Source organism: Rutidosis leptorrhynchoides, chromosome 9 (assembly GCF_046630445.1).
Source record: "Rutidosis leptorrhynchoides isolate AG116_Rl617_1_P2 chromosome 9, CSIRO_AGI_Rlap_v1, whole genome shotgun sequence".
NCBI lineage: Eukaryota > Viridiplantae > Streptophyta > Magnoliopsida > Asterales > Asteraceae > Rutidosis > Rutidosis leptorrhynchoides.
The window spans coordinates 22,928,193-22,952,323 of record NC_092341.1 but is presented as its reverse complement, the minus strand read 5'-3'; the positions used below and the strand labels follow the sequence as shown (position 1 = coordinate 22,952,323).

Genomic DNA, 24,131 nt, shown 5'->3' with positions numbered 1-24,131 from the left:
ACATAATACAATACATTTTATATCAAAAATAAACAAAACCAATACCAATAACAAATCTAAAACTTTCTCTGTTTTAGTCATAGTGTATACTTTCTAATAATAAACTGTTGTAAAGCAGTGTATATAAATTTGATTGATTCAACGTGCATACACACATAAATTGAACTGAATAGCAAATCGACTTGAAATGATTACAGTTTCAAAATTTTGGAGTTAAAAGGAAAATTATGAAATTAAAGATTAAAATAGGATTTCAATCCAAGTAAACCGAATTTGACTTGAAGAGTTAAAATATCTATTCAAAATCGTTTCTCGTACATGTATACAATAATATAAATAACTTAAAATATTTATTTAATATTGTATAAATTGAATTCGGTTTTATATTCGGTTTACGGTCAACCAAATTAAAAAAATTCAAAACAGAAAACCAAACCGAAAAACCAAATTAAAGTTCGGTTTCGGTTTTTCTCGATCCGAAAACCATTTTTCAAATTCGGTTTGGTTTTTTTCGATTTGGTTTCGATTCGATATTCGGTTTAAATGGTTTCAAACCAAATGGTGCACACCCCTAGATAAAATCCATTTCAAAATATAAATTCGAATTCAAATTCAAATTTAAAATCCATTTATAATGATGATTATGTTTAAGTTATGATTTTTCGGGTTTAACCGAATTCGATTTTCAGTTCGGTTTTAGTTTTGAGTTTGAATTTCGCTTCCGGGTTTTCCTTCAAAATTATTAAAATCGAACAAATCAAATAGAATAAATTGTGTTTGCCGAAAATGAAACTGATGATTATCTGCGACCAAAATATCAGGCACCGTTTGGTTCACAAAATCCTAAGAAAATTTGATGGAATTGGAATTAAATTTGGATGACATATTTTGGAAGGAATTAAATTCCTTGAATTTGAGATTCCCTCATCTATAAAACGTTTATTCTTTCAGAATGTTGATAGATTTGAATTCCATCAAGATGTTGATGAATCTGAATTCCTTCTACCCCATTTTGGCCCGTGTTTTTGCCATGTGTTATCATAGCGCGTTTTCGCTGCACGTTTGGGCTGCGCGTTTTCGACACACGTTTTCGCAGTGCGTTTTCGACACGCGTTTTCGATTCGCGAATCTAAAAACTCCAATTGAAAAAACGAGTCTGAAAATTAAAATGAAAATTGAATTTTATATATCTTTTTAGTTATTTTATAAAATGAACTTTAATTTCATTCCATTTCAATAAAAAAAAAAAAACATACTTGAAATTTATCAATTTTTTTTTGACACATTTCATTTTTTAAACACATTTTACAGCCAAATATGCGTTCCAATTCTCTTATTTTTCGCTCAAATATATGTCTTCACTGTTCAATTAAAATCAAATATGCGTTCCAATCCTTGAATCGTCAGGTATCATAACATCATGCTAACTTTATTCATCACCTATCAATCTAATATTCCGTATTAATTCATGTTAAATGTTAAATTTATACTAATAATACCAACAATCCTGTACTCACTTCTAATTTCTGCAATTTGTAGCTTAGGGTTTCACACGTTATAAGCTGTTTAGTTAATAGCCTAATAGGCTGCATTGCGAACCAAATAAGTTAGGTTTTATCAATTTTAACGCCCTAGTTTATAAGTAGGAATTTATTGAAGTGTAAGCTGATAGATTTGGCGTGAAAAAGGATATTTGGCGGGTTATTTTATTTTTATTCTCAGTTTGAGAAAAATTTATAATCCTAGACACAAAATCATTTACCAAATCTGATTAAGTAGTGAAATACTTTACATATCAGTAGCCATATGGTTAAATCTATAGTAATTTTGCTTATCATAATTTTTTTTAAATTTATCTGAGTCAGGGCCGTCCCGTGAAAAATATGGGCCATGTTCAGCAAATACAAATTGGGCCTTTTGTATCGTAAAATTTTTCATATATATAATAATAAGTTCTATAAAACTAATAATATCATGAGTACGATCATCTTTCAAAATAGCGGTTGCAAAAAACTTAATATCAAACAATTAATGGACTTGCGGTGGATCACTAAATATAATATATGTTGGGTTTTTCTTGGGCCCCTTCGGATTATGGGCCCTGTTCTATAGCACACTTAGAACATGCTCAAATCCGCCCGTGATCTGAGTTCATATGCGATATCATTACATTTGTATACATAATATGATTAATGACATATGGAAACAATAACTGGTAAACGATAAGGTTTTTCTTGTTCAGGCTTCAGGCGAGTAAGAGGGTTTTCAACGCTCATGAACTAACCAGAGGCCCATTTCCATCACAGCACAACTGGAACATCAGAACATGGTAATATGGGTTAATTTTTTAGCTTATGGTTGTATCTATTGTTCGATCTACCAATCAATATGTATCAGTATTTTGAACCTTGATATGAATTCAATAGATCCAGTTGACTCGTTGACTTAATAGTAAAATTCAATTAGGCGGGTCGGGTGGATCAATTTTATGAGGCATTTTCTTCATGTTATTGATCAACTTTTTGTTGGTTAACTTTTTAATACAGGCTGGTAAAATCTTTTCATTGACGTCTGTAATAATGGAAGGGTTTACTCAAAAAAGCCATATGTTTTCCAGAAAAAAAACCATTGGAAGCACCTGTAAACCCATCAAGGTATGATTCAGCGTTAAATGAAATTGGCAGAATGCTGTTAAGACTCTAAATTGTTATCAGCAATGTATGATTCTGTATAATTTTTATCGAAATCTTATAATCCTGTTTTGTGATATAAATGTTTACCAGTGACGAAATGTGGTGTAAAACATAGAACCAATGATTTTGGAGTGCTCCCTGCCACTGGTAATCTTCAAGCTATGTTCCATTATACGTAATTAATTATTTTTTTTTTCAAAATCATTATTTGTTTATACTACTCAGGTTTCAGTGTGTAAAGAAGATATTGCGTGGATTCCTTAGCATCCTGGTTACACTATTAAAACAGGTTGGTAGTTTTTGTTTGTATTTTTTTTTATTTTTTATTTTTTAATTTTAAAAGACTTCAACTATATGCTCTTGTGCTGTAAGTTAACGACTTAACGCCAACATATCCCTGACTTCAACAATCAAATTGTTTGTGAAATTAGAAGAAATGTGTACAGACTTCTGCCGTTGGACCGGGGAAAATTGATGGAGTTACTTAAATCCGACCCTTGCAGATGACAGTAAGTGTTTTTATTGTGTATGAAGATATATATTTTAATAATAATTATATTCATGAATCATGATGCCTACTTTCACCATGTACTTATAGGATACCAAAAATTGGAATTTGGTAGCTAGGCCCAGAATTGCATATGAAGTTTCTCTTGATAAATCAAGAATGAGGAAACTACAATGTCGCTCCTAAGACTTTCGGACAGTACATATCCAGCAATGCGGGTAATTTTAAAGTACCTCTTTAGTGTTGTGATATGTTTAATTTAATATTTCTACAAAATGTAAACACATGGTGGAGCTAATGGGTAAACTGATATAACATTTTCCTCAAGGAGGGGGTGTAATTTTACTCTTATGCATGCGGCCTAACCGGGTAATTTCTTATCGGTTTCGACCCTTTCTCTAGCCACCCCAAGATATGCTTTTAGTGGAGCTAATGTAGTTTTTATAGGATACACTAATTCAAGAGCTGCAGTTTTAGCTCTAGCAGCCAATGGCGTTAATAAACCAAGTAAATGTCTAATTCTCATTGTTGCAAAAGACCCCGTCTCAAGCCGTTGCGACGGTTTGGTGACTACCACGTCCCGGCTCGAAGAAAACCGTCTAATATGACAGTCAACGGTCAAAATTCGGAAAAAAATCGGGTCAAAGTCTGTCAAAATTCGGAAAAGCCAGAAAGTCGGTAAAATCGGTCAAATTTGTCGTATTTTAGTTTAAACTTCTTGTATTAAATTAACGATGATGGCGATTATCGGTACAAATTAGTCAATTAAAGTTTTTGGCTTTAAAATATGTATACATATATACATTTATATTTATATACTTATATATTTAAAGGTCAGCTTTGGTCAACTCCCGTCTCGACCCGTCTCGAACGTCTCGTCCTTTTTAGGACCCTACCGTTTCGACCCCGTCTCACGTCTTTTGCAACCTTGCTAATTTTAGAGCTAAAACTGTCACATTAGCTCCACTAGCTCAACTAGAAGCATATCTTGGGGGTGGCTGACTTTTTTTTTTTTTTTTTTTTTTGGGGGGGGGGATACACTTGCGTGAGTTCGGGTAAAAGGTACAAGGTACAAAGAAAAAGGAAACTGTACCCGACCAGGGATGGACGTAAACTGTAAGCTACCAAGGGTAATAATAATCTCCCAGGTCTTATGGTGAAAGAAAAAAGCCTCTTCGCGATATCAGTTGGGTTGCTTTATCTATCGTTTGACTGAAGTGTCAGATGACCCCAAGATTAAGGCCGAGCAACTAGTTGTTGCAATATTGGACGTCTATATATCTTACCACGCTCTGTTACTTCTCTAAAGACCCGGAGAAGGAAGCTCGTTAATTCAAGGGTCTGTCTAGTGCGTTCGCTTTTTGATTCCATCCTCTATCCCACCAATTTGATATTTAAAAGTTAATATCTCATTCTTTATTTTTAAGTGACAAGGGGGTGACAAAATTCTCTATGTCACCGTCTCATTGATGGTGTTTGATTTATATAGACGGCTTTTTTGCCGCTCTATTTGTATCCAGTTCTTAAAGTATAGTTTCTTTGGTGATAGATCAACAATCCTATATCCCCCTTCGTCATAAGGCTTGGTGTGATTGTGAAGTGTGAACCATTCTTGTGTTTAGGTCTCTACTAACCATAATTCGTAAACTATGCAATGGCCTTTTGAAGACCTTTTAAAATTTTTGTAGCAAAGCCAAAATTTGAAAGCCCTTACGAGGTAATTTTGAGTTAAATTACTTTTGTTATTTAATCATAATCGAGATTTCTGACAAGCCCTATCTATACTATTACTAAAGCGCTTTATAAGCATCCTTGTGTAGTTGCGTGTTAGCACATTAGTTTGATTGCAGCTAGCGTGCCCCTTTTCATTCCACTCTCTTATTCAAGCTTTGAAGGACATGTAAAGATTCGCCTACTTGCATTCCTATATACCAGGGCTAGTCTTGATCCCGATCCCGCTTGTTGGTGCTTCTCTCTCGTGCTTGAGTTGGAGGGCTCTACCTATATTCATCGAGTAAAGTAATTTCTATTGGAACTTTTTCCATTGCATATCTCATGCCATGCTTCTTTCTGTGAATCGATTCCTAGTGTCACTCAATCAAGATTCGCTATCAAGGTGGAGGACCCACTTTAGGTTAGGCCGGTCTCATCATTCACGCAATTATCCCGTCCATCGATTGATCATGCGAGTACGCATCAAGTCACCTTTTTATAAGGTTTTGCATAGCTTCCTAAGCGCGTGACTTTCACTCCGGGTTCTGGATGGGATAGAGTTCGAGTGAGGCATCCGTTGTTTTTTCCGATTTCCTAATCGCGTCGTCCGTCTTCCTCGTCTGACGAATCTGATTCCGTGTGCAGCCCTATCCACCCCAAGCTATTGAGTTGCTCCGGTAGATTGATCCTTGATCTACCTTTGGAATCATTCTGTCGACTGGATCGTCAACCCTATTTTCCTAATCCGCAAAACCTTGGGAATAGTTTGCACCGCCTTTTTCTTCTTCCCTCCTGACATTTTTTCCATCACCAATCACCACTTTAATCTTCTGTTAATCGGATTTCCAATATGCTTATTGACTTGCATAAAAGTGCTATACATAACAGTTATAACTTTAAAATGACAGTTATCAAATTAATCAATGTTTTTATACACGTTAGATGTGTATATTATTGTATATTTTAGTTAGCCCTTTTTATCTTATATATCATTAGTATAGCCTAGTTTTGCAATGCCCCATGTAAATATGTGTTTAAAGGGATGAATGAGAGAATTCATTCGGAAATATACATATTTACACGGGCTTTAAAAAACCGGGCTTTACAAAACCGGGCTATACTAACGACATAAGATAAAATTGACTAACTATAATATACAATAATATACACGTCTAATAAAAAGTCAAAACATATTTCAAAAAGTGTATATGAAAATGCACATAACTCAAAAAACAGTACATAGTAGAATATATAATGACATATCCTAGTGAACTCACATTTTTAGTATGTGAAAAAGTGAAATGATAATCACATGAATAAGATGACATTTTTTGGTTAGATAATTGTATTACATTACTAATAGGAAATAAAGTAAATAAATTTAATTCATAGAGAACCTTAACTTTAATGTGCATAAAAGTGTTAGTTATATTAACTTCAAAATGACGGTTATTAAATTATACAACATTTTTATACACGTTAGACGTGTATATTATTGTATATTTTAGTTATCCCATTCGTCTTGTATTGTTTGTATAGCCCGGTTTTGCACAACCCATGTATATATGTATTTAAAGGAATGAATGAGATGATTGATTCCGAAAAATACATATTTACATAGGTTTTACAAAACCTGGTTATACTAATGATACAATATAAATGGGCTAACTAAAGTATACAGTTTCTTATAAAAAAGTCTAGTAAAACATATTCCAAAAAGTGTAACTAAAAAAGCATATAATTCAGAAAATAGTACTATAATAAAATATATAATGTCATCCCAGTGAACTCACATTTTTAGTATGTGAAAAAGTGTGATAATCACATGAATACGATGATATTTTATTGGTTTGGTAATTCTATTACATTATAAGGAAATTAAGTAAGTAAAATTAATTCATAGAAACCTTAACTTTAACGTGCATATAAGTGGTGTATATAATAGTTATATATTGACTTTAAAATGACGATTATTAAATTATACAACGCCTTTATACACATTAGACGTGTATATTATTGCATATTTTAGTTAGCTAATTTTTTTGTATCGTTAGTATAACACGTTTTGCGAAGCCTATGTAAATATGTACTTAAAGGAATGAATTAGAGGATTCATTGTGAAAAATACATATGTACATGGGCTTTACAAAACCGGGCTATACTAACGATACAAGATAAATGGGCTAACTAAAATATACAATAATATAACACGCATAATAAAAAACACCAGTAAAACATATTCTAAAAAGTTTAACTAAAAAAGCATATAACTTAGAAAATAGTACTATAATAAAATATATAATGACAAAGATAATATTCTAAAAAGTTTAACTAAAAAAGCATATAACTTAGAAAATAGTACTATAATAAAATATATAATGACAGATCTTTGTGAACTCACTTTTTAGTATTTGAAAAGTGAAATGATAATCACATGAATATGATGATATTTTACCGCTTAGGTAATTCTATTACATTTTAAGGAAATTAAGTAAGTAAATGTAAATTCATAGAGAACCTTAACTCTTAAAAAGAATTTATGAAATAAACTAAATATTCATAAAATAATAACTAAAATAGTAAATTAATTGATGAGTATTCGTTAAAATTCTTTTATAATGAAGATATACTCTAATATTCTAATTAAGTAGACTTTGTTGAGTACTCTCTTCTTGATCTATTTCCATTGGGCAAGTATAATACTCCGTATATAATACTGATAATAGAAAGTTACTCCGCATTAGATAATTATCATTATACTAAAATATTAATTTATTGTAATACATATAAATATATATAGTGTATATATGTTTTCTAGATTGTAGATATTAAGTGCATTTAATACAATAAGATTATTAGTAAAGTTAAATAATACTCCCTCCATCCCAATATAACTGTCTCATTTTGAGTTTTGAATACGGCTCTAGTTATTGAGTCGACAACAAGCGTTGATTTATTGGCGACTTGAGTGACTCTTAGAGCCTAAATTAAATTTCAGGCGGGATTTAAAACCCATGAAAATTTGATTTTACCTTCTACATGGCGTCTCAAATTTATTTTTAATTTAATTTTACTTTTAAAAAACTTTTTCCTACTTATTGGCCGGAGATCCACTAGGAAGCAATCTTTGTATCCGTCGAATAGAGAGAGGATGACTTTCTATACTTTTGAGAGTGTTTTCACTCTGAGTGGAGAAATGACTTGTCTTTATTCTCGGATAGGAGAAGGATTGTCTACATCTCACCTCCCCCATACACCACTTATGTGGTATTGGGTTTTGTTGCTGTATTTTGAGTTTTGAAAGTCTTTTTTCCGACTTTGGATTTAATTTTCTTTGTTTATGCTATATAACATTTGATGAGAAATTTCCATTATAGAACCTAATCAGTTCATATAAATATGGTCAAAAGTTATATTGTACAAACAATAATATTTAAAGTCAAAGTTGAACGAAAAGACATTTGAAAATCAAAGTGGAACAATTATTTTCAGACGGAGGGAATATTGTATTCGTAATTCTTAATGCCTTTTCCCGAAGATCTTTATGTCTTTCTATAACCAACTTCAGTAATCACTTTGTACCTAAATAATTTATTGCATGAATTTTGCATGGAAGTAATAGCTGTCAGTACCTTTAAGATTTTCATGTGGACCACAACGATACACCACTCGTGTCTTAGACACGCGGTTTCACGGAGGGTACCGATCAATGCGTGTGTCTAACCCTTTTGGTAAGCGCGTGTAATGATCGAACATGAAAAAGTTTATAAACCTCTATAAATAGTGTCATGATAGTTTAGTTCTTCACTCACTCATATTTGTAACAGCCACCCACTCACAGATTCTAAATTCCTTTTTATTGCATCGTTCTCATTTCTGCAAGTAATCTTTGCTTCGTTTTGATCTATATGTCTATGTCTATATCTTTGTTTCTATATTTTCTATGTATATGTATATATACATATACATACATACACACACACACACGAATTTAGTATTCAATCGGTATAAGAATAGCTTTCAATTCATGATGTTATACACTAAAATTGATGACGCACTTGAATATTAATTATCTTTTAATTTTTTACTTTTTTCGGTGGCAGATACGCACTCTCTCTTTCTCTCACACACAAAACCATAAATATAAATACATGTATATATATATATATATATATATACGCGTTTTGGTACAATTATTACATGCATTTCAAAAACTTTTTACAATCAGCATGTAATACTACTTTTGTTTTGTTTTAATTTTATGTGTCATCTGTTCTAATAATGTTTGAAACACTTAGTGTTTTTGTTGAAATGTGATTTTAATAGGAGAGGAAGGATGTCTAGATTGTCTAAAGAACTTCTGTATTTGGTACTTCAATACTTACATGAAGAGAATTATAAGGAAACGGTGCATCGGTAAAAATTATTTATCGAGTTTTAAATTATTATTCTATATTCTAATTCTAGTAGTAATAATATTTGTTATAATTATAATTATTGTAATTTGTAGTGAAAATTGATGATTTAGTTTTTGTGAATTAATTAGGTTGGAATCGGAGTCTGGACGGTTCTTGAATGTGAAATATATTGAAGAGCTTGTTAAAAAGGGAGAATGGGAAGCCTTGGAGAGATATCTCAGTGGATTTATAAGCGTTGGTGAAAATCGTTATTCTTTGAAAATATTATTTGAGATTCGTAAACAAAAATACCTTGAGGCTTTGGAAAGGTATAGTAAATAGTGTTTTTTCCGATTATTATTATTATTATTAAAATATCAATATTAATATTAATTATCATTATTATTATTATTATTTAATAATTTTTTATAAATATTATTGTAAACTATTATTTTCAAATTTTGTTTATTTCTGTATTAATTTTGTTGGTTTGTCGATTACAGGAAGGATCGTGTTAAGGCCTTGAATATCCTTAACCAAGAATTAAAAGTTTTTCAACCGCACAACGATGCACTATTTAAGGAAATGACACTCCTTCTTACCCTTGGAGATATTAGGTACATTCTAAACCTTAAACATTTTTCAACTGGACAATTATTTTTGTATTTGGGTGATGATGATAAATTCACTATTAATTGCATTTATAATTTGTACATTAGAAGCTTTCAATGCACAAATTTAGTTGATTTATCAAATTCAAACTTTTTGGTGAAAATATCCGCATGTTTGTACTCAAGCATGTTAAATTGAATTCATGGAATACATGTGCCTCTTAAAAATTCAATTTTTTTATGTGAAACGTGTTAGAAATTTAGTGTAATTGAGGGATTTAATCTATACTTGTAAATGGGTTAGGAGGTACGGAGTGTACACCCATTAAGTGATAGATTGCCCGGACCCGAAAATGGTTTTCCATTATCACAAATTTGAGTGATTACGGAAGTATTATTCTTGCACTAGGTGGAAATAAAACAAACAACTTTATGAAAAGGATTTAATCTAGATTTCCTTGATTTGGTTGTTGGAAATAAAACAAACAACTTTATATAAAGGATTTGTTTTAGATTTGAAAACGATTTCCTTGATTTGGATGTTTGAAATAAAACAAACAACTTTATGTAAAGGATTTGTTTTAGATTTGAAAACGATTTCCTTGATTTGGATGTTTGAAATAAAACAAACAACTTTATGTAAAGGATTTGTTTTAGATTTGAAAACGATTTCCTTGATTTGGATGTTTGAAATAAAACAAACAACTTTATGTAAATGATTTGTTTTAGATTTGAAAACGATTTCCTTGATTAGGATGTTTGAAATAAAACAAACAACTTTATGTAAAGGATTTGTTTTAGATTTGAAAACGAAATTAGTTAGTGAAACATCTCCATCGTGGAATAATACTTGTTTTCGGGTGCCTATAAATAGAGACTATCATTTATGAGAATAAGATATACGAAAAACACCTTAATACTCTTATGCAAAAGAGTTCTTGTTTACTGCCAATAACAAGAACTAATCTCTGTCTTATCCCAAAGTGATATTCGTGTAACCCAGGCAATAAGGGTCGAATAATTACTTTCGGAAAGTGATACCACGATTCAGTGATTTATCCGGCTATCGATTATTTTACCCTACACGAAATCTCAATAAAACCTCCAACAATCGAAAGTAATTATTCGTTATAATCGATGGCGGCTACGATGAAACACATGACGGCGAATTTCTCCAAACTTGATAAGTTTGAGGGAATTGATTTTAGGAGATGGCAAAAGAAGATGCACTTCTTTCTGAGCAGCATGAGTGTGGTGTACGTACTCAGCACACCAATTCCTGAAGATCATGGTGATGATGCCACTATTGAACAAATTCGGAAAAGGTGCAAGTGGGAGAACGATGACTACATCGCTAGAGGTTTAATCCTCAATGGTATGGCTGATTCCCTTTTTGATATTTACCTAAATGTTGAATCTTCTAAAGAACTATGGGACTGTTTAGAAACCAAGTATATGTCTGAGGATGCTTCTAGTAAAAAGTTCCTTGTTAGTAATTTTAATAATTACAAGATGGTCGATTCTAGACCGGTCTTGGAACAATACAATGAGCTCATTCGTATACTTGGTCAATTCACACAACATAAGATGAACATGGATGAGTCTATTCAAGTCTCAAGCATAATTGATAAACTACCTCCATCTTGGAAAGAATTTAAACATTCTTTGAAACATAAGAAGGAGGAGTTAACTCTTGTTGAGTTGGGTAGTCATCTGCGTATTGAGGAATCCCTCAGGTTGCAGGATAATGACAAGCCAAAGAGCAACGAAGTTGCTGGTACGTCTGTTGTCAATATGGTGGAACATAAAAAGTTCACTAGTAATAATGACAAAAAGGGCAAACGTAAACATCGAGGTTATAACAAGGCTAATCCGAACAAGAAGTCTAAATTGACTTGTTGGAAGTGTGGTAAAACTGGACACATAAAAAAGGATTGCAAGGTTATTTTTGGTAATAATAATGCCAAAGGATCTAGCACAAGCGGTTCGGGAAATGGTTTAAACAACCACAACTCGAAAGGTCAGAATATATTTAATAATTCAAATAAGAATTATTATGTTTCATATATATCTGAGGCTTATTTTGTGCAGGATGATGATGTCGCGTGGTGGGTTGACTCGGGAGCCACCACCCATGTATGCAAGGATAGATTTTGGTTCAAGACTTACGAGTCCGTGACTGATGGATCAATTCTTCATATGGGAAATGAGTCAACAGCCTCTGTTCATGGACGTGGAAGTGTGGATTTGTGTTTTAGTTCTGGAAAAACTATTTGTTTGTTTGATGTTTTGCATGTACCACAAATAAGAAAAAATTTAGTTTCCAGTAGTGTGTTAAATTGTTGTGGTTATAAACAAGTGATTGAATCTGATAAGTTTGTTTTGTCAAAACATGGTATGTTTGTTGGTTTTGGTTATTTATGCAATAGAATGTTTAGACTTAACATTAATCACTTGAATGTTAATTTTGCTTTTATATCTACTTCTAGCATAAATAATTCTACACTTTGGCATGCTAGACTAGGACATATACACTTTAAAAGAATGCAAGATATGTCTAAAGATGGATTAATACCGGTTTTTGACATGAACAATGAAAAGTGTAAAACGTGTATGTTAACAAAGATCACTAAGAAACCATTTCAAAATGTACATCGTGATACTGAAATTTTGGAATTAATACATAGTGATTTATGTGATTTGCATGCTACTCCTACTTTAGGAAACAAGAAATATTTTGTGACTTTTATTGATGATGCTTCTAGATTTTGCTATGTTTATTTGTTACATACTAAGGATGAAGCATTAGATAAATTTAAAATATTTAAAACTGAAGTAGAATTACAACAAAAGGCTTTGATTAAAAGACTTAGAACAGATAGGGGAGGTGAATACATTGACCAATCGTATTTCCAATCCGTTGGTATTATCCATGAGACCACAGCTCCTTATACTCCACAACAAAATGGTATATCTGAAAGGAAGAATAGGGTCCTTAAGGAAATGGTTAATTCCATGTTATCCTATTCGGGTTTAAGTGAAGGATTTTGGGGGGAAGCTATGTTAACAGCTTGTTATTTGCTTAATAGAGTTCCTAACAAAAGAAACAAGATTACACCTTATGAACTTTGGAATAAAAGGAAACCTAACTTGAATTATCTTCGTGTATGGGGTTGTAGGGCGGTTGTAAGACTGCCTGATCCCAAAAAGAAAAGTTTAGGTGAAAGAGGTATAGATTGCATTTTTATTGGATATGTTGAACATTCCAAGGCATATAGGTTCTATGTAATAGAGCCTAATGAATTTGTCTCAATCAATTCTGTGATTGATTCAAGGGATGCAATCTTTGATGAAAATCGATTTTCATCTATACCTAGACCAAAGGATATGATTCCAAGTAACAATGGAATCAATAAGGATTGTAATGATGAAGTCTCTGAAAAGGCTGTTGATCAGTCACTTGAGCTTCGGAAAAGCAAAAGAGAAAGGAAACCTAAATCATTCGGACCAGATTTTCAACTATACTTAGTTGAAGGTTCTAGGGATGATGTTTCTACCCAATATTCATATTGTTTCAATGTTGATGATGATCCTAAAACATATGATGAAGCAATGAGGTCTCAGGATGTTGCATTCTGGAAAGAGGCAATTAATGATGAGATGGATTCCATCATGGACAATAACACTTGGGTGTTAGCTGATCTACCTCCCGGTTGCAAACCTTTGGGTTGCAAATGGATCTTCAAAAAGAAGATGAAGGTGGATGGAACTATTGAAAAGTTCAAGGCAAGGTTAGTCATTCAAGGCTTTAGACAAAAGTCTGGAATTGACTATTTTGATACTTATGCTCCTGTGGCACGTATCACTACCATTAGACTGCTGATTGCTTTGGCTACAATTCACAATCTGGTTATTCACCAGATGGATGTGAAGACAGCATTCTTGAATGGTGATTTGGATGAGGAGGTTTATATGAACCAACCTCAGGGCTTTGTCATGCCAGGAAATGAAAGCAAGGTGTGCAAACTTGTGAAGTCCTTATATGGTTTGAAACAAGCACCTAAGCAATGGCATCAGAAGTTTGATGAAGTAGTTTTATCTAGTGGTTTTAGATTGAACCAAGCAGATAAATGTGTGTATAGCAAATTTGATGATTCTGGTAAAGGAGTTATAATTTGTCTATATGTTGATGACATGTTAATCTTTGGGACTGACCAAAGTCAAGTTGATTTAACAAAAGAATTTTTGTCATCAAAGTTCTCCATGAAAGATATGGGGGAGGCTGACGTTATCCTTGGTATTAGGATCAAACGTGAAAGCAAAGGAATTTCAATTTCTCAATCTCATTATATTGAGAAGGTGTTGAGAAAGTTTAATTGCTTTGAATGTACTCCTGTGAGTACACCTGTTGATCCAAGTGAGAAGCTTATGCCTAACCAAGGTAAAGCTGTATCACAACTTGAGTATTCTCAGGTGATTGGCTGTTTGATGTACGCCATGACATGTACAAGGCCAGATATTGCTTTTGCTGTGGGAAAACTGAGTAGATATACTAGTAATCCTAGTACTCATCACTGGCAAGCAATTAGGCGGGTACTGAAGTATTTAAAGAAAACTATGGCATATAGTTTATCTTACAGTGGATTTCCTTCTGTAATAGAAGGATATTCTGATGCGAGTTGGATAACCAATATTGAAGATCATTCTTCAACGAGTGGTTGGGTGTTCTTGCTTGGGGGAGGTGCTATTTCATGGGCTTCTAAAAAGCAGACATGTATTACCAACTCAACGATGGAATCTGAGTTTGTTGCTTTAGCTGCTGCTGGTAAAGAAGCAGAATGGCTTAGAAACTTGATCCATGAGATACCATTATGGCCTAAACCTATAGCACCCATGTCTATCCATTGTGATAGTGCTGCGACATTGGCAAAAGCTTATAGCCAGATGTACAATGGAAAGTCTAGACACTTAGGTGTCAGACATAGTATGATTCGTGAACTCATCATGAATGGGGTGATTTCTATAGTGTTCGTAAGGTCACAACAGAATTTAGCTGATCACTTGACGAAGGGATTGGCAAGAGACTTGGTTGACAAGTCTGCTGTGGGGATGGGTTTAAAGTCCACATAAATTTCTAATTATAAGATACCCAATTCCCTTCTGATGAAAATTAGAAGTTGAATTCAATGCGGAAGGCTTATACTTAGAAATTTGGAGTACATAAATTTTATATCATCCCAAGGTAAGGTATGTACTCGGACCTGCTGAAGGTCAGGTTGAAGTCTAGCTTCTTAATAGTTCATTTGAAAAAGTGCAAGAGCAGGTGCATGACTGAAGTGAACTACCTATGTGAATGTGAAGTTTTGCCGCTTCAACAAAGCTTGGACTTTTAGCTTTGGATACATTCATGAAAGGATATGGACACATGGCTTGTAAAGTGTCAGGATAGCTTTAGAGTATTTGAAAACTTATGTGTATGTTATTTTCAGTTATTCAAAATGGGTTGAAGGGTTCAATTCTTAGAACACCCTGATTCTCGAATATTTGGAATGTGTAATGTACTAAGGTGAAAATTCAATCTTCAAGATATTTTCATTTATGCATGAGTTTTTGTTTTAATTTGTTTAATTCTCATGAAACGAATTGCACTAAATTGGGGAGGATTGTTAGAAATTTAGTGTAATTGAGGGATTTAATCTATACTTGTAAATGGGTTAGGAGGTACGGAGTGTACACCCATTAAGTGATAGATTGCCCGGACCCGAAAATGGTTTTCCATTATCACAAATTTGAGTGATTACGGAAGTATTATTCTTGCACTAGGTGGAAATAAAACAAACAACTTTATGAAAAGGATTTAATCTAGATTTCCTTGATTTGGTTGTTGGAAATAAAACAAACAACTTTATATAAAGGATTTGTTTTAGATTTGAAAACGATTTCCTTGATTTGGATGTTTGAAATAAAACAAACAACTTTATGTAAAGGATTTGTTTTAGATTTGAAAACGATTTCCTTGATTTGGATGTTTGAAATAAAACAAACAACTTTATGTAAAGGATTTGTTTTAGATTTGAAAACGATTTCCTTGATTTGGATGTTTGAAATAAAACAAACAACTTTATGTAAATGATTTGTTTTAGATTTGAAAACGATTTCCTTGATTAGGATGTTTGAAATAAAACAAACAACTTTATGTAAAGGATTTGTTTTAGATTTGAAAACGAAATTAGTTAGTGAAACATCTCCATCGTGGAATAATACTTGTTTTCGGGTGCCTATAAATAGAGACTATCATTTATGAGAATAAGATATACGAAAAACACCTTAATACTCTTATGCAAAAGAGTTCTTGTTTACTGCCAATAACAAGAACTAATCTCTGTCTTATCCCAAAGTGATATTCGTGTAACCCAGGCAATAAGGGTCGAATAATTACTTTCGGAAAGTGATACCACGATTCAGTGATTTATCCGGCTATCGATTATTTTACCCTACACGAAATCTCAATAAAACCTCCAACAAAACGTCACGTTAATTATGTGTCACAAGGAACTACTTACTATAAATAGATAAATTATCGATTTATTTACTATATATAGTATATATTTGTTCTTACTAAAAGTACATGCTGTAACTTTTCTCATTTTGTTGACTTTGTTAAAATTATTATTTATTTCTTTTTGGTGTTTACTGAAATAATGTTTTTCATGTTTAAATATAAGTAAAAGCCATAAAATACATACACACAAATATCTATCTATCCATGTGTATTTATGATTTTTACATCTATATACACTTTTGATATCCTTAAATTAAACAATAATTTTTTTCCAGGGAAAATGCGCTGCTTTCGAAGTACACAGATAATAATACAGCGAGGCTTGTAGTGATCGAAGAGATCAAGAAACTGATTGCTATGAGCCCAGAGTTGCGCGAAAAAAGTCAATTTCCTTCTGTCAGTAGCTCAAGGCTGCGTCAACTAGTCAACCAGAGGTAACTAACAGTCTTGTTTTGTCTTTTAGCAAAATGTACATACGTGTAGTCCGTAAGTAACTAATCTTTTTTGTTGTGCTTATTCCTTTGCAGCCTAAACTGGCAACACCAACTATGCAAATTTCCGAAAGCTAATCCCGATATGACAACGCTTTTGGTGGACCACACTTGTGGTCCATCAAATGCTGCTCACGCTCCACCTCATTCGGCTAATCATCAGTTTGTTGGTCCCATACCTAGACCTGGTTTCCACCCGGTATGTGTATATATGTACATATGTCTATATGGAGGCAGAACTGTGAGAACTCTTTAATTACATGGTTTATATGCATTTATATTCAACAAATTGCATATAACTGTTATCAAATGTTCATATAATTGGCAAAGAAATGTGCACAACCACAAATTACATATTCAATTGTGAATTATATGAAATCTTCGCATGTTACACAAACACATCTGCACATGTGAACGAGAAATTATATATTTGATTATATAGTTAAATGATAGGTTTTTTCAAACTATTTTTGGTTCATTCTTAATCTCCATCAACATTTATACGTGATTTAACCTACTCACATGTGAAAATAATTGTAATTTAATGATTCTCGCAGTTCTCGCTCTTTTTTTTGCTTCTCGTTTGAACTTTTAACTATATGTACTATATGTATATGTATATACATATGTATATGATATATATGTGTTTATAGATACGTATGTATGTATATATATCTGTATATAAATATATATGTATATATATACATATATATATGTATACACATATGTAAATATATATACATATATATATGTATACACATATGTAAATATATATACATATGTATATAGATACATATGTGTATATAATATATATATATCAAGTGATCTCTAATGAAATATGTATTTTTTAATCTCAGCCAATGCAACAACCTGAAGCACAGTTTCTTTTCACTGCAACTCGTGGACAATCGTCGGTCAACACACCTGCTTTGACTTGTCATCCTAATATTGGAGGGGATCTTGTTTTAGCTACTCATAGTAATGGAGGTAATGTTATTTTTTTGGAGTTTATAAATATTTACATTTACATATTATTTCATCAAATGTAAGCCACCTAATCATGATGACTTGGTTAATTGTGTAGCTGCTGAACCTGAACTTGTCTTGAAAAGAGCAAGACCTTTAAGGGTGCCAGAGGAGGTGAATATCATAATTCTCTTTAAAATGCTGCAAAAGAACAATCAAATTTTTCTTAAAGAATAATTAATACAAATTTGTAAAGTAAAGGCTTTTTTTTTACTGATACATAAACTTAAATGCAGATAAGGAGTATCCCTTCATTATCGGTCTCGCGTCCAAACCATGGCGTCAACTTCCTTGCTTCTGAAGAATTACCGACTAACGTTATTACTTTAATAAACCAAGGTTCCAACGTGAAAAGTTTGGACTTTCATCCCGAGTACCAAACTTTGCTTTTAGGTTTGTTCTTTCTGCCTTAATTACATCTATCTATCTCTTCAGTTTCTCAAACCGTTAGGTGTAACGAAATCTTACGTTTTTCAGTTGGAACGGACATGGGTGACATCTCACTTTGGGAGATAGGTAGCAGGTTAAGGATCGCGCATAGAAGTTTCTCGGTTTGGAACGTCAGATCATGTTCATTTGCTTTTCAGGCACGTCATGTGCTATTTTTTATAATTTTTGTATTGAACCAGTAAGCCTTTAATAGGTGTGGCATAGTACTTATGTGCTTTGTTATATGTTTTCAGGCTTTTCTGGGCAATCATCAGCCTGTGTACGTCAACCGAGTCAAATGGAGCCCCGATGGACTTTTTATGGGTATGCATAGATTTCTTTTATTTTCCATTTACTTGATAATTGAAATAATCGAAACTAGTGATGTATTCCAATGTCTGTGATTAACAGGTGTTGCATACTCGATGCACGTTGTACATGTGTTTTCATATCATGCTGGACAAGAACTAAAAGATCACCTTGAGGTTAGTCATGCTATAAAACTTAATTCATAAGGTGGTTTCATTTTTTGGTACTAAATAGTTTACTCATGTTATTCAGATCGAGGCTCATGTGGGGTCCGTTAGTGATGTTGCGTTTTCCACCCAAGAACAGAGTGTATTGATGATTACTTGTGGAGAGGACAGGACTATTAAGGTACATTTACCACAACATTCACTCATGATACAATAATAACGAAACAAAAAAGTACTTTACATGCTAATAATTTGTCTACTTTATGCAGATATGGGACACTGCAACTGGGGCCCGCCAACATATACTCGAAGGTCATGATGCACCCATATATTCTATATTGCCACATTATAAGGCAAACATCAAGGCATGTCGTAGTGTATGCTTTTCTTGAACATCATCGTTCACAAACTTCTATTTTTTAATGCTTTTCTTCTAACTTGATTTTTTTTAATCTTGGATAGTATATTCTTTCAACGGCTATGGACGGGAAAATCAGGGTTTGGTTATACGATGAAGCTGGTCCAAGAATTGAATATGATGCCCCCGGTTCAACGTGTACCAGACTAGCATACAATAGTGATGGATCCAGGTATATTGATCATTATAATATTTCAGTTATCTTGTTTGATAAACTCAACTGTTGTTGGATCTTTTAACTGATTATAGCAATAAGAAATGTAGGCTTTTTTCCCTTGGTACGAGCAACGATGGGGTATCGTTCCTTGTAGAATGGAACGAAAGCGACGGAAACGTTAAGCAATCATACAGTGGTCTTACTGGGAAGCACTCTCCCGGTTCCGTGCATTTCGACATAGCTAAACGGTTTTTAGCCGTCGGTGACAATTTCTGTATTAAGTTTTGGGATATGGACAAGCAAAACCAGTTGACCAGTACAAATGCAGATGGCGGATTATCGGTAACAATTAAATGAATTATCCCGTTTCCTTTACGTTCTTATGTGTTATATCGTTCATAACTAAATAACTAATTTGATAAATACTTTGCAGGCGACACCTTGTATTAGGTTTAACAAAGATGGCGTACTATTAGCTGCATCAACTGCTGATAAAGGTGTAAAAATACTCGGGAACGCAGAAGGTTATCGGCTCGTACGATCCATCGAGAATCAATCAGAATCTCGTAGAGTTGTTTCCGGGGCTGTTGCTAAGGTTGTTATATAAACATGTTTCATATTAACTCTCCAAATTGGTACGATTCTTATGTCGGTTATTTATTTATTTATTTTTTTGCAGCCATCTACAAGCACAACTTTTGTGGGTTCTAATTCTGCAGCTGGAGCAAGCGTAGGAACTTCGGAAATACGTACACCGTCGCCAGCCGTACCTACTCCCGTAAGAATAGATTTGTTTTTTCTCTCTTTTTTTTTTTTTTTTTTTCCTAAACTCACCAAAATCTTCTGTTGTTTTTTTTAATTTTTAAATCAACCTTTTCTGAATTTTCTAGAATCAGGATAGCCAGAATATGTCAGTTGTGAGATCTAGAGGTGTAGACGAGCTCGTATGTTCAGCCGTTTGGACTCCGAAAGAAATAACTGAACCGTCTGAACTTCGTTCTATGAGACTCCTTGATAATCTCGTTGAAGCACCGGTACGTATCAATGGTTTCACATATACTACATGCACGGAAAACTTATATATATATATATATATATATATATATATATATATATATATATATATATATATATATATATATAAATACGGGCGAGATATATGGATAAGCTTAAAAAGGGTACGAACGGGATAAGCAAATTTTTTTTTTTTTATTTTTGAAAAAAATATATCTTTTTAGGGTTTTTTAATATGCAAATAGAAGAAAACGCAAAAATTACAAAAAGGATATAACCAAATCGTCCAAAAATCGGTGATGAATGATAATATTATCATTCATGACTCGTTTTGATGAATGATAAATTTATCATTCCGCATGATTATTATCATTCATCACCGATTTTTGAACGATTTCAAATGTTTTTGGCTTATAAAAATATAGATTAGGAGAACATTTTGATGTAGATTTATGAATCTAAATTTTTTTTTTAAAAGAAAGCAAAAAAATATGATTTTACTTAACCCGTTGCACCCCTAAAGTTGCTTATCCCTGGACCCGTTCCCTACACACACACACACACACACACACACACACACACACACACATATTACTCATCTAATCAATTTGTGATTTTTCAGATTGTAAAACTTTTGTATACAAACACCGGAAGTGGTGTACTAGCACTGGCTTATAATGCTGTGCACAAACTGTGGAAATGGCAAAAGACTGAGCAAAACCCAACCGGAAATGTACGTATCAAACGATATCGCGTTTTTCATGTTCCAAAAACATCCTCTTACTTACATTTATTTATTTATATTTTATAGGCGACTACTGAGGAAGCACCTCGAATGTGGCAGCCTACGAGTGGGATTTTAATGATAAATGATATTAGAGATGTTGATACGGATACTGCCGTTCCCTGTCTCGCAATTTCAAAGAATAATTCTTATGTAATATCGTCATCAGGTGGAAAAGTATCCTTGTATAATATGACATCATTCAAGGTAACTAACTGTGTTCACCTTATTTTCATATTACGTTTGTTTTGCATATATATATATATATATATATATATATATATATATATATATATATATATATATATATATATATATATATATTATTAATCCTTTTTTTCTTTTGCAGACTTTGACGTCGTTCATTGATCATCCACCCGCTCCAACGAGTCTCGTTTTCAATCCACAGGACAACAATATCATTGCTATTGGATTGGCAGATTGTACTATACAAATATTCAACATTCGCCTTGACCAGGTACTCCTTGCACCAAATCCATATTTGACTTTAGGTTTTTAGTTTATTTTTAATAATTTTCTAACATAAAATCACAACCCGTTACAGGCTTTACAAAAGTTAGTTGGTCATCAGAAGTTTGTCACTGGGCTTGCATATGATATCGATAAAAAGATTCTCGTCTCATCAGGAGCAGATGCACAGGTGTGTTACTTTTCCTCCAGCATAGTCTTATTACTTTCGAACTGTTTACCTAATTTAGTTACTCAAATTCGATTCATGTTTCAGATTTGTATCTGGAACACTGAAAATTGGGAAAAAGTTACAAGTAAATATTTGAATATTCCTTTTCGACGAAACAACAACCCTTCGCCTGAGACTCGAGTATATTTTAACTTGGATCGTACTCGCTTACTCGTGGTCCACGAAAGCCAAATCGCCTTGTATGATCCAGAAAATCTTGAATTTCTGATGCAGGTATGTGCAACCAACGAGCTTATAGCTCAGTGGTACCCGATGCCTTTGATCCCTGGGCCCACAGTGGGGGAAGCTTTGACCTTAAGAAAGGCGCAAGTTCGATTCTCAGTCTGGGCGCCCCGCATGGAATTATTTCTCCCTCCGGGGGGAAATTTGTGAAGTGTTTCGGGGGTCTAGCTAGCTGGGGTAAAAATCGCCTTGCCGTCACTGTGGTACCTGGGAGGAGGTACTTTGCCGGCACAGGTCTCTTTCGGGGTGGGATTGGTGGGTGCTACGGCACACAGGGTTAGCGTGTCCCTGCCAACTTACACGTTTTGACCTTAACAAGTAACCATATCACATTTACTATTTACTACTCCCTCCGTCTCATATTAATAGTGAACAGACAAAAAACACACAGTTTAAGAAATCTCAAATCTCATCTGTACACTGTACTTTTTCTTTATTTGACAGTTTTACCCCTTATTTTTTTAGCTATATTTTTATCTTATATGCAAAAGTTAAGGGCATAAAGAAAATATACCTTATTATTTGGACAACCCAAAGGAATACTGGATTATCAAGATGGGGCGGAGGGAGTATTTTATAATAATAATTAATAATAAATAATAACATTTACAATAATGATATTTACAATTCTGTTTTGTTGCTAGTGGTTTCCGCAACAAGCGTGTGGCTCGATAACCGATGCTGTATATTCATGCGACGGAGAGTACGTTTATGTAAGCATGGAGGATGGGAGTGTGAATATCGTTACATCAATTTGGTTGAAACTGACATGTCGCATTACTTCTGCAGCGTATTTGCCACCTAAGCTCAGGTATATATATGTATATATATGTATATATACAGTTTCTTTGTAATTGATCTATTCTTTTTCAATAATATAATAATTAAATAACTGTTTCTTAACTTGATAAAATGTTTACAGTGCAATAAAAGTATGTATTAATGCGATTGCTGCTCATCCTTTAAATCCAAAACAATTTGCGTTGGGGATTTCGGATGGTGGAGTTTATGTTGTTGAGCCGCTGGAATCGGAGAAAGACTGGGGTAGCGAGTGTGATGAAAAGGTTGTTGGTACGAGTGAAAACCCTGTTGCAGTAGAGCCATAGGCGGTTAAACGATGGGATGTTGTACTTTTGTTGTGGATTATAAGGTTCAGTTAGGTCCCAACTTTATGAATTACAGTTTTGCTTTATGGTTTTTCAGTTGTTAGACTTTGTTATGTATTTCTGTTGTAAGACTGTTTGTTATGTTTATGCAGTTATTATCCATACATTGTTTTGAGGTTTTTTCATTATGTTTATACTCTCTATTAGGCTTATCTTAATCTATGGTCTTATTGATTGTTTTGTTTAGCTAGTTAAAGCTGCGTGGTTCCTACAAAGATCTGTTGAGATAACTCAACCACAGTTAAACGCTAACTGGCTACCAAGGACTTATCCCATAATCCCTAAGATAGTAGAGGTGTTCAAGGTTTCAACTTTGAAACTGATTAACTTGAAAATCGAACCGAATGAAAACCGAGAAAAACCAAATCGCATTTGAGTTTGATTTTCAGTTCAGTTTTCGGCTTTACTTATTCGATTTAACCAAAAATTGAATAAAACTATTAACATATAAAGAAGAAAGATCGATTTTATAGTCGAATTTAAAATTGATTTGTTATGATTATTTTGGTTAAATGTTGATCTTTTGAGTATTTATGTTTTAATCGAAACTGAACCAAATACGAATTCGGTTTTCAGTTTCGGTTTTGAAATTGACTATGGTTTATGTTTCGGTTTCGATTTTGCCTCCAAAATTTTCTTCAGTACCTAACAAAGACTAAAAATTGGGGGTGGTTAAATAAATTTTTTAAACATTAACTTACTATAAATTCATTTATAGTTTAAATAAATTGGGGTGGATGAAT

General features: G+C 33.2%; 1 protein-coding gene across 1 annotated transcript; it reads left to right on the top strand.

Annotated features, from left to right (window-relative positions):
• The first annotated feature begins 1,391 nt into the window (after positions 1 to 1,391).
• On the top strand, positions 1,392 to 23,499 carry LOC139867826 (topless-related protein 4-like). The gene is made up of 32 exons (XM_071856176.1): positions 1,392 to 1,407; positions 2,228 to 2,329; positions 2,547 to 2,654; positions 2,784 to 2,840; positions 2,919 to 2,982; positions 3,125 to 3,202; positions 3,292 to 3,419; positions 9,241 to 9,330; positions 9,461 to 9,640; positions 9,815 to 9,928; positions 16,760 to 16,918; positions 17,012 to 17,174; positions 17,833 to 17,962; positions 18,060 to 18,115; positions 18,238 to 18,394; positions 18,479 to 18,588; positions 18,685 to 18,754; positions 18,842 to 18,915; positions 18,992 to 19,087; positions 19,176 to 19,271; positions 19,369 to 19,496; positions 19,589 to 19,823; positions 19,915 to 20,076; positions 20,161 to 20,259; positions 20,372 to 20,515; positions 21,118 to 21,228; positions 21,307 to 21,486; positions 21,629 to 21,757; positions 21,845 to 21,940; positions 22,025 to 22,213; positions 22,867 to 23,033; positions 23,145 to 23,499. The coding sequence occupies exons 8-32, from the start codon at positions 9,251 to 9,253 to the stop codon at positions 23,326 to 23,328; spliced, it is 3,309 nt and encodes a 1,102-aa protein (XP_071712277.1). The 5' UTR covers positions 1,392 to 1,407; positions 2,228 to 2,329; positions 2,547 to 2,654; positions 2,784 to 2,840; positions 2,919 to 2,982; positions 3,125 to 3,202; positions 3,292 to 3,419; positions 9,241 to 9,250; the 3' UTR covers positions 23,329 to 23,499.
• The last annotated feature ends 632 nt before the right edge of the window (positions 23,500 to 24,131 follow it).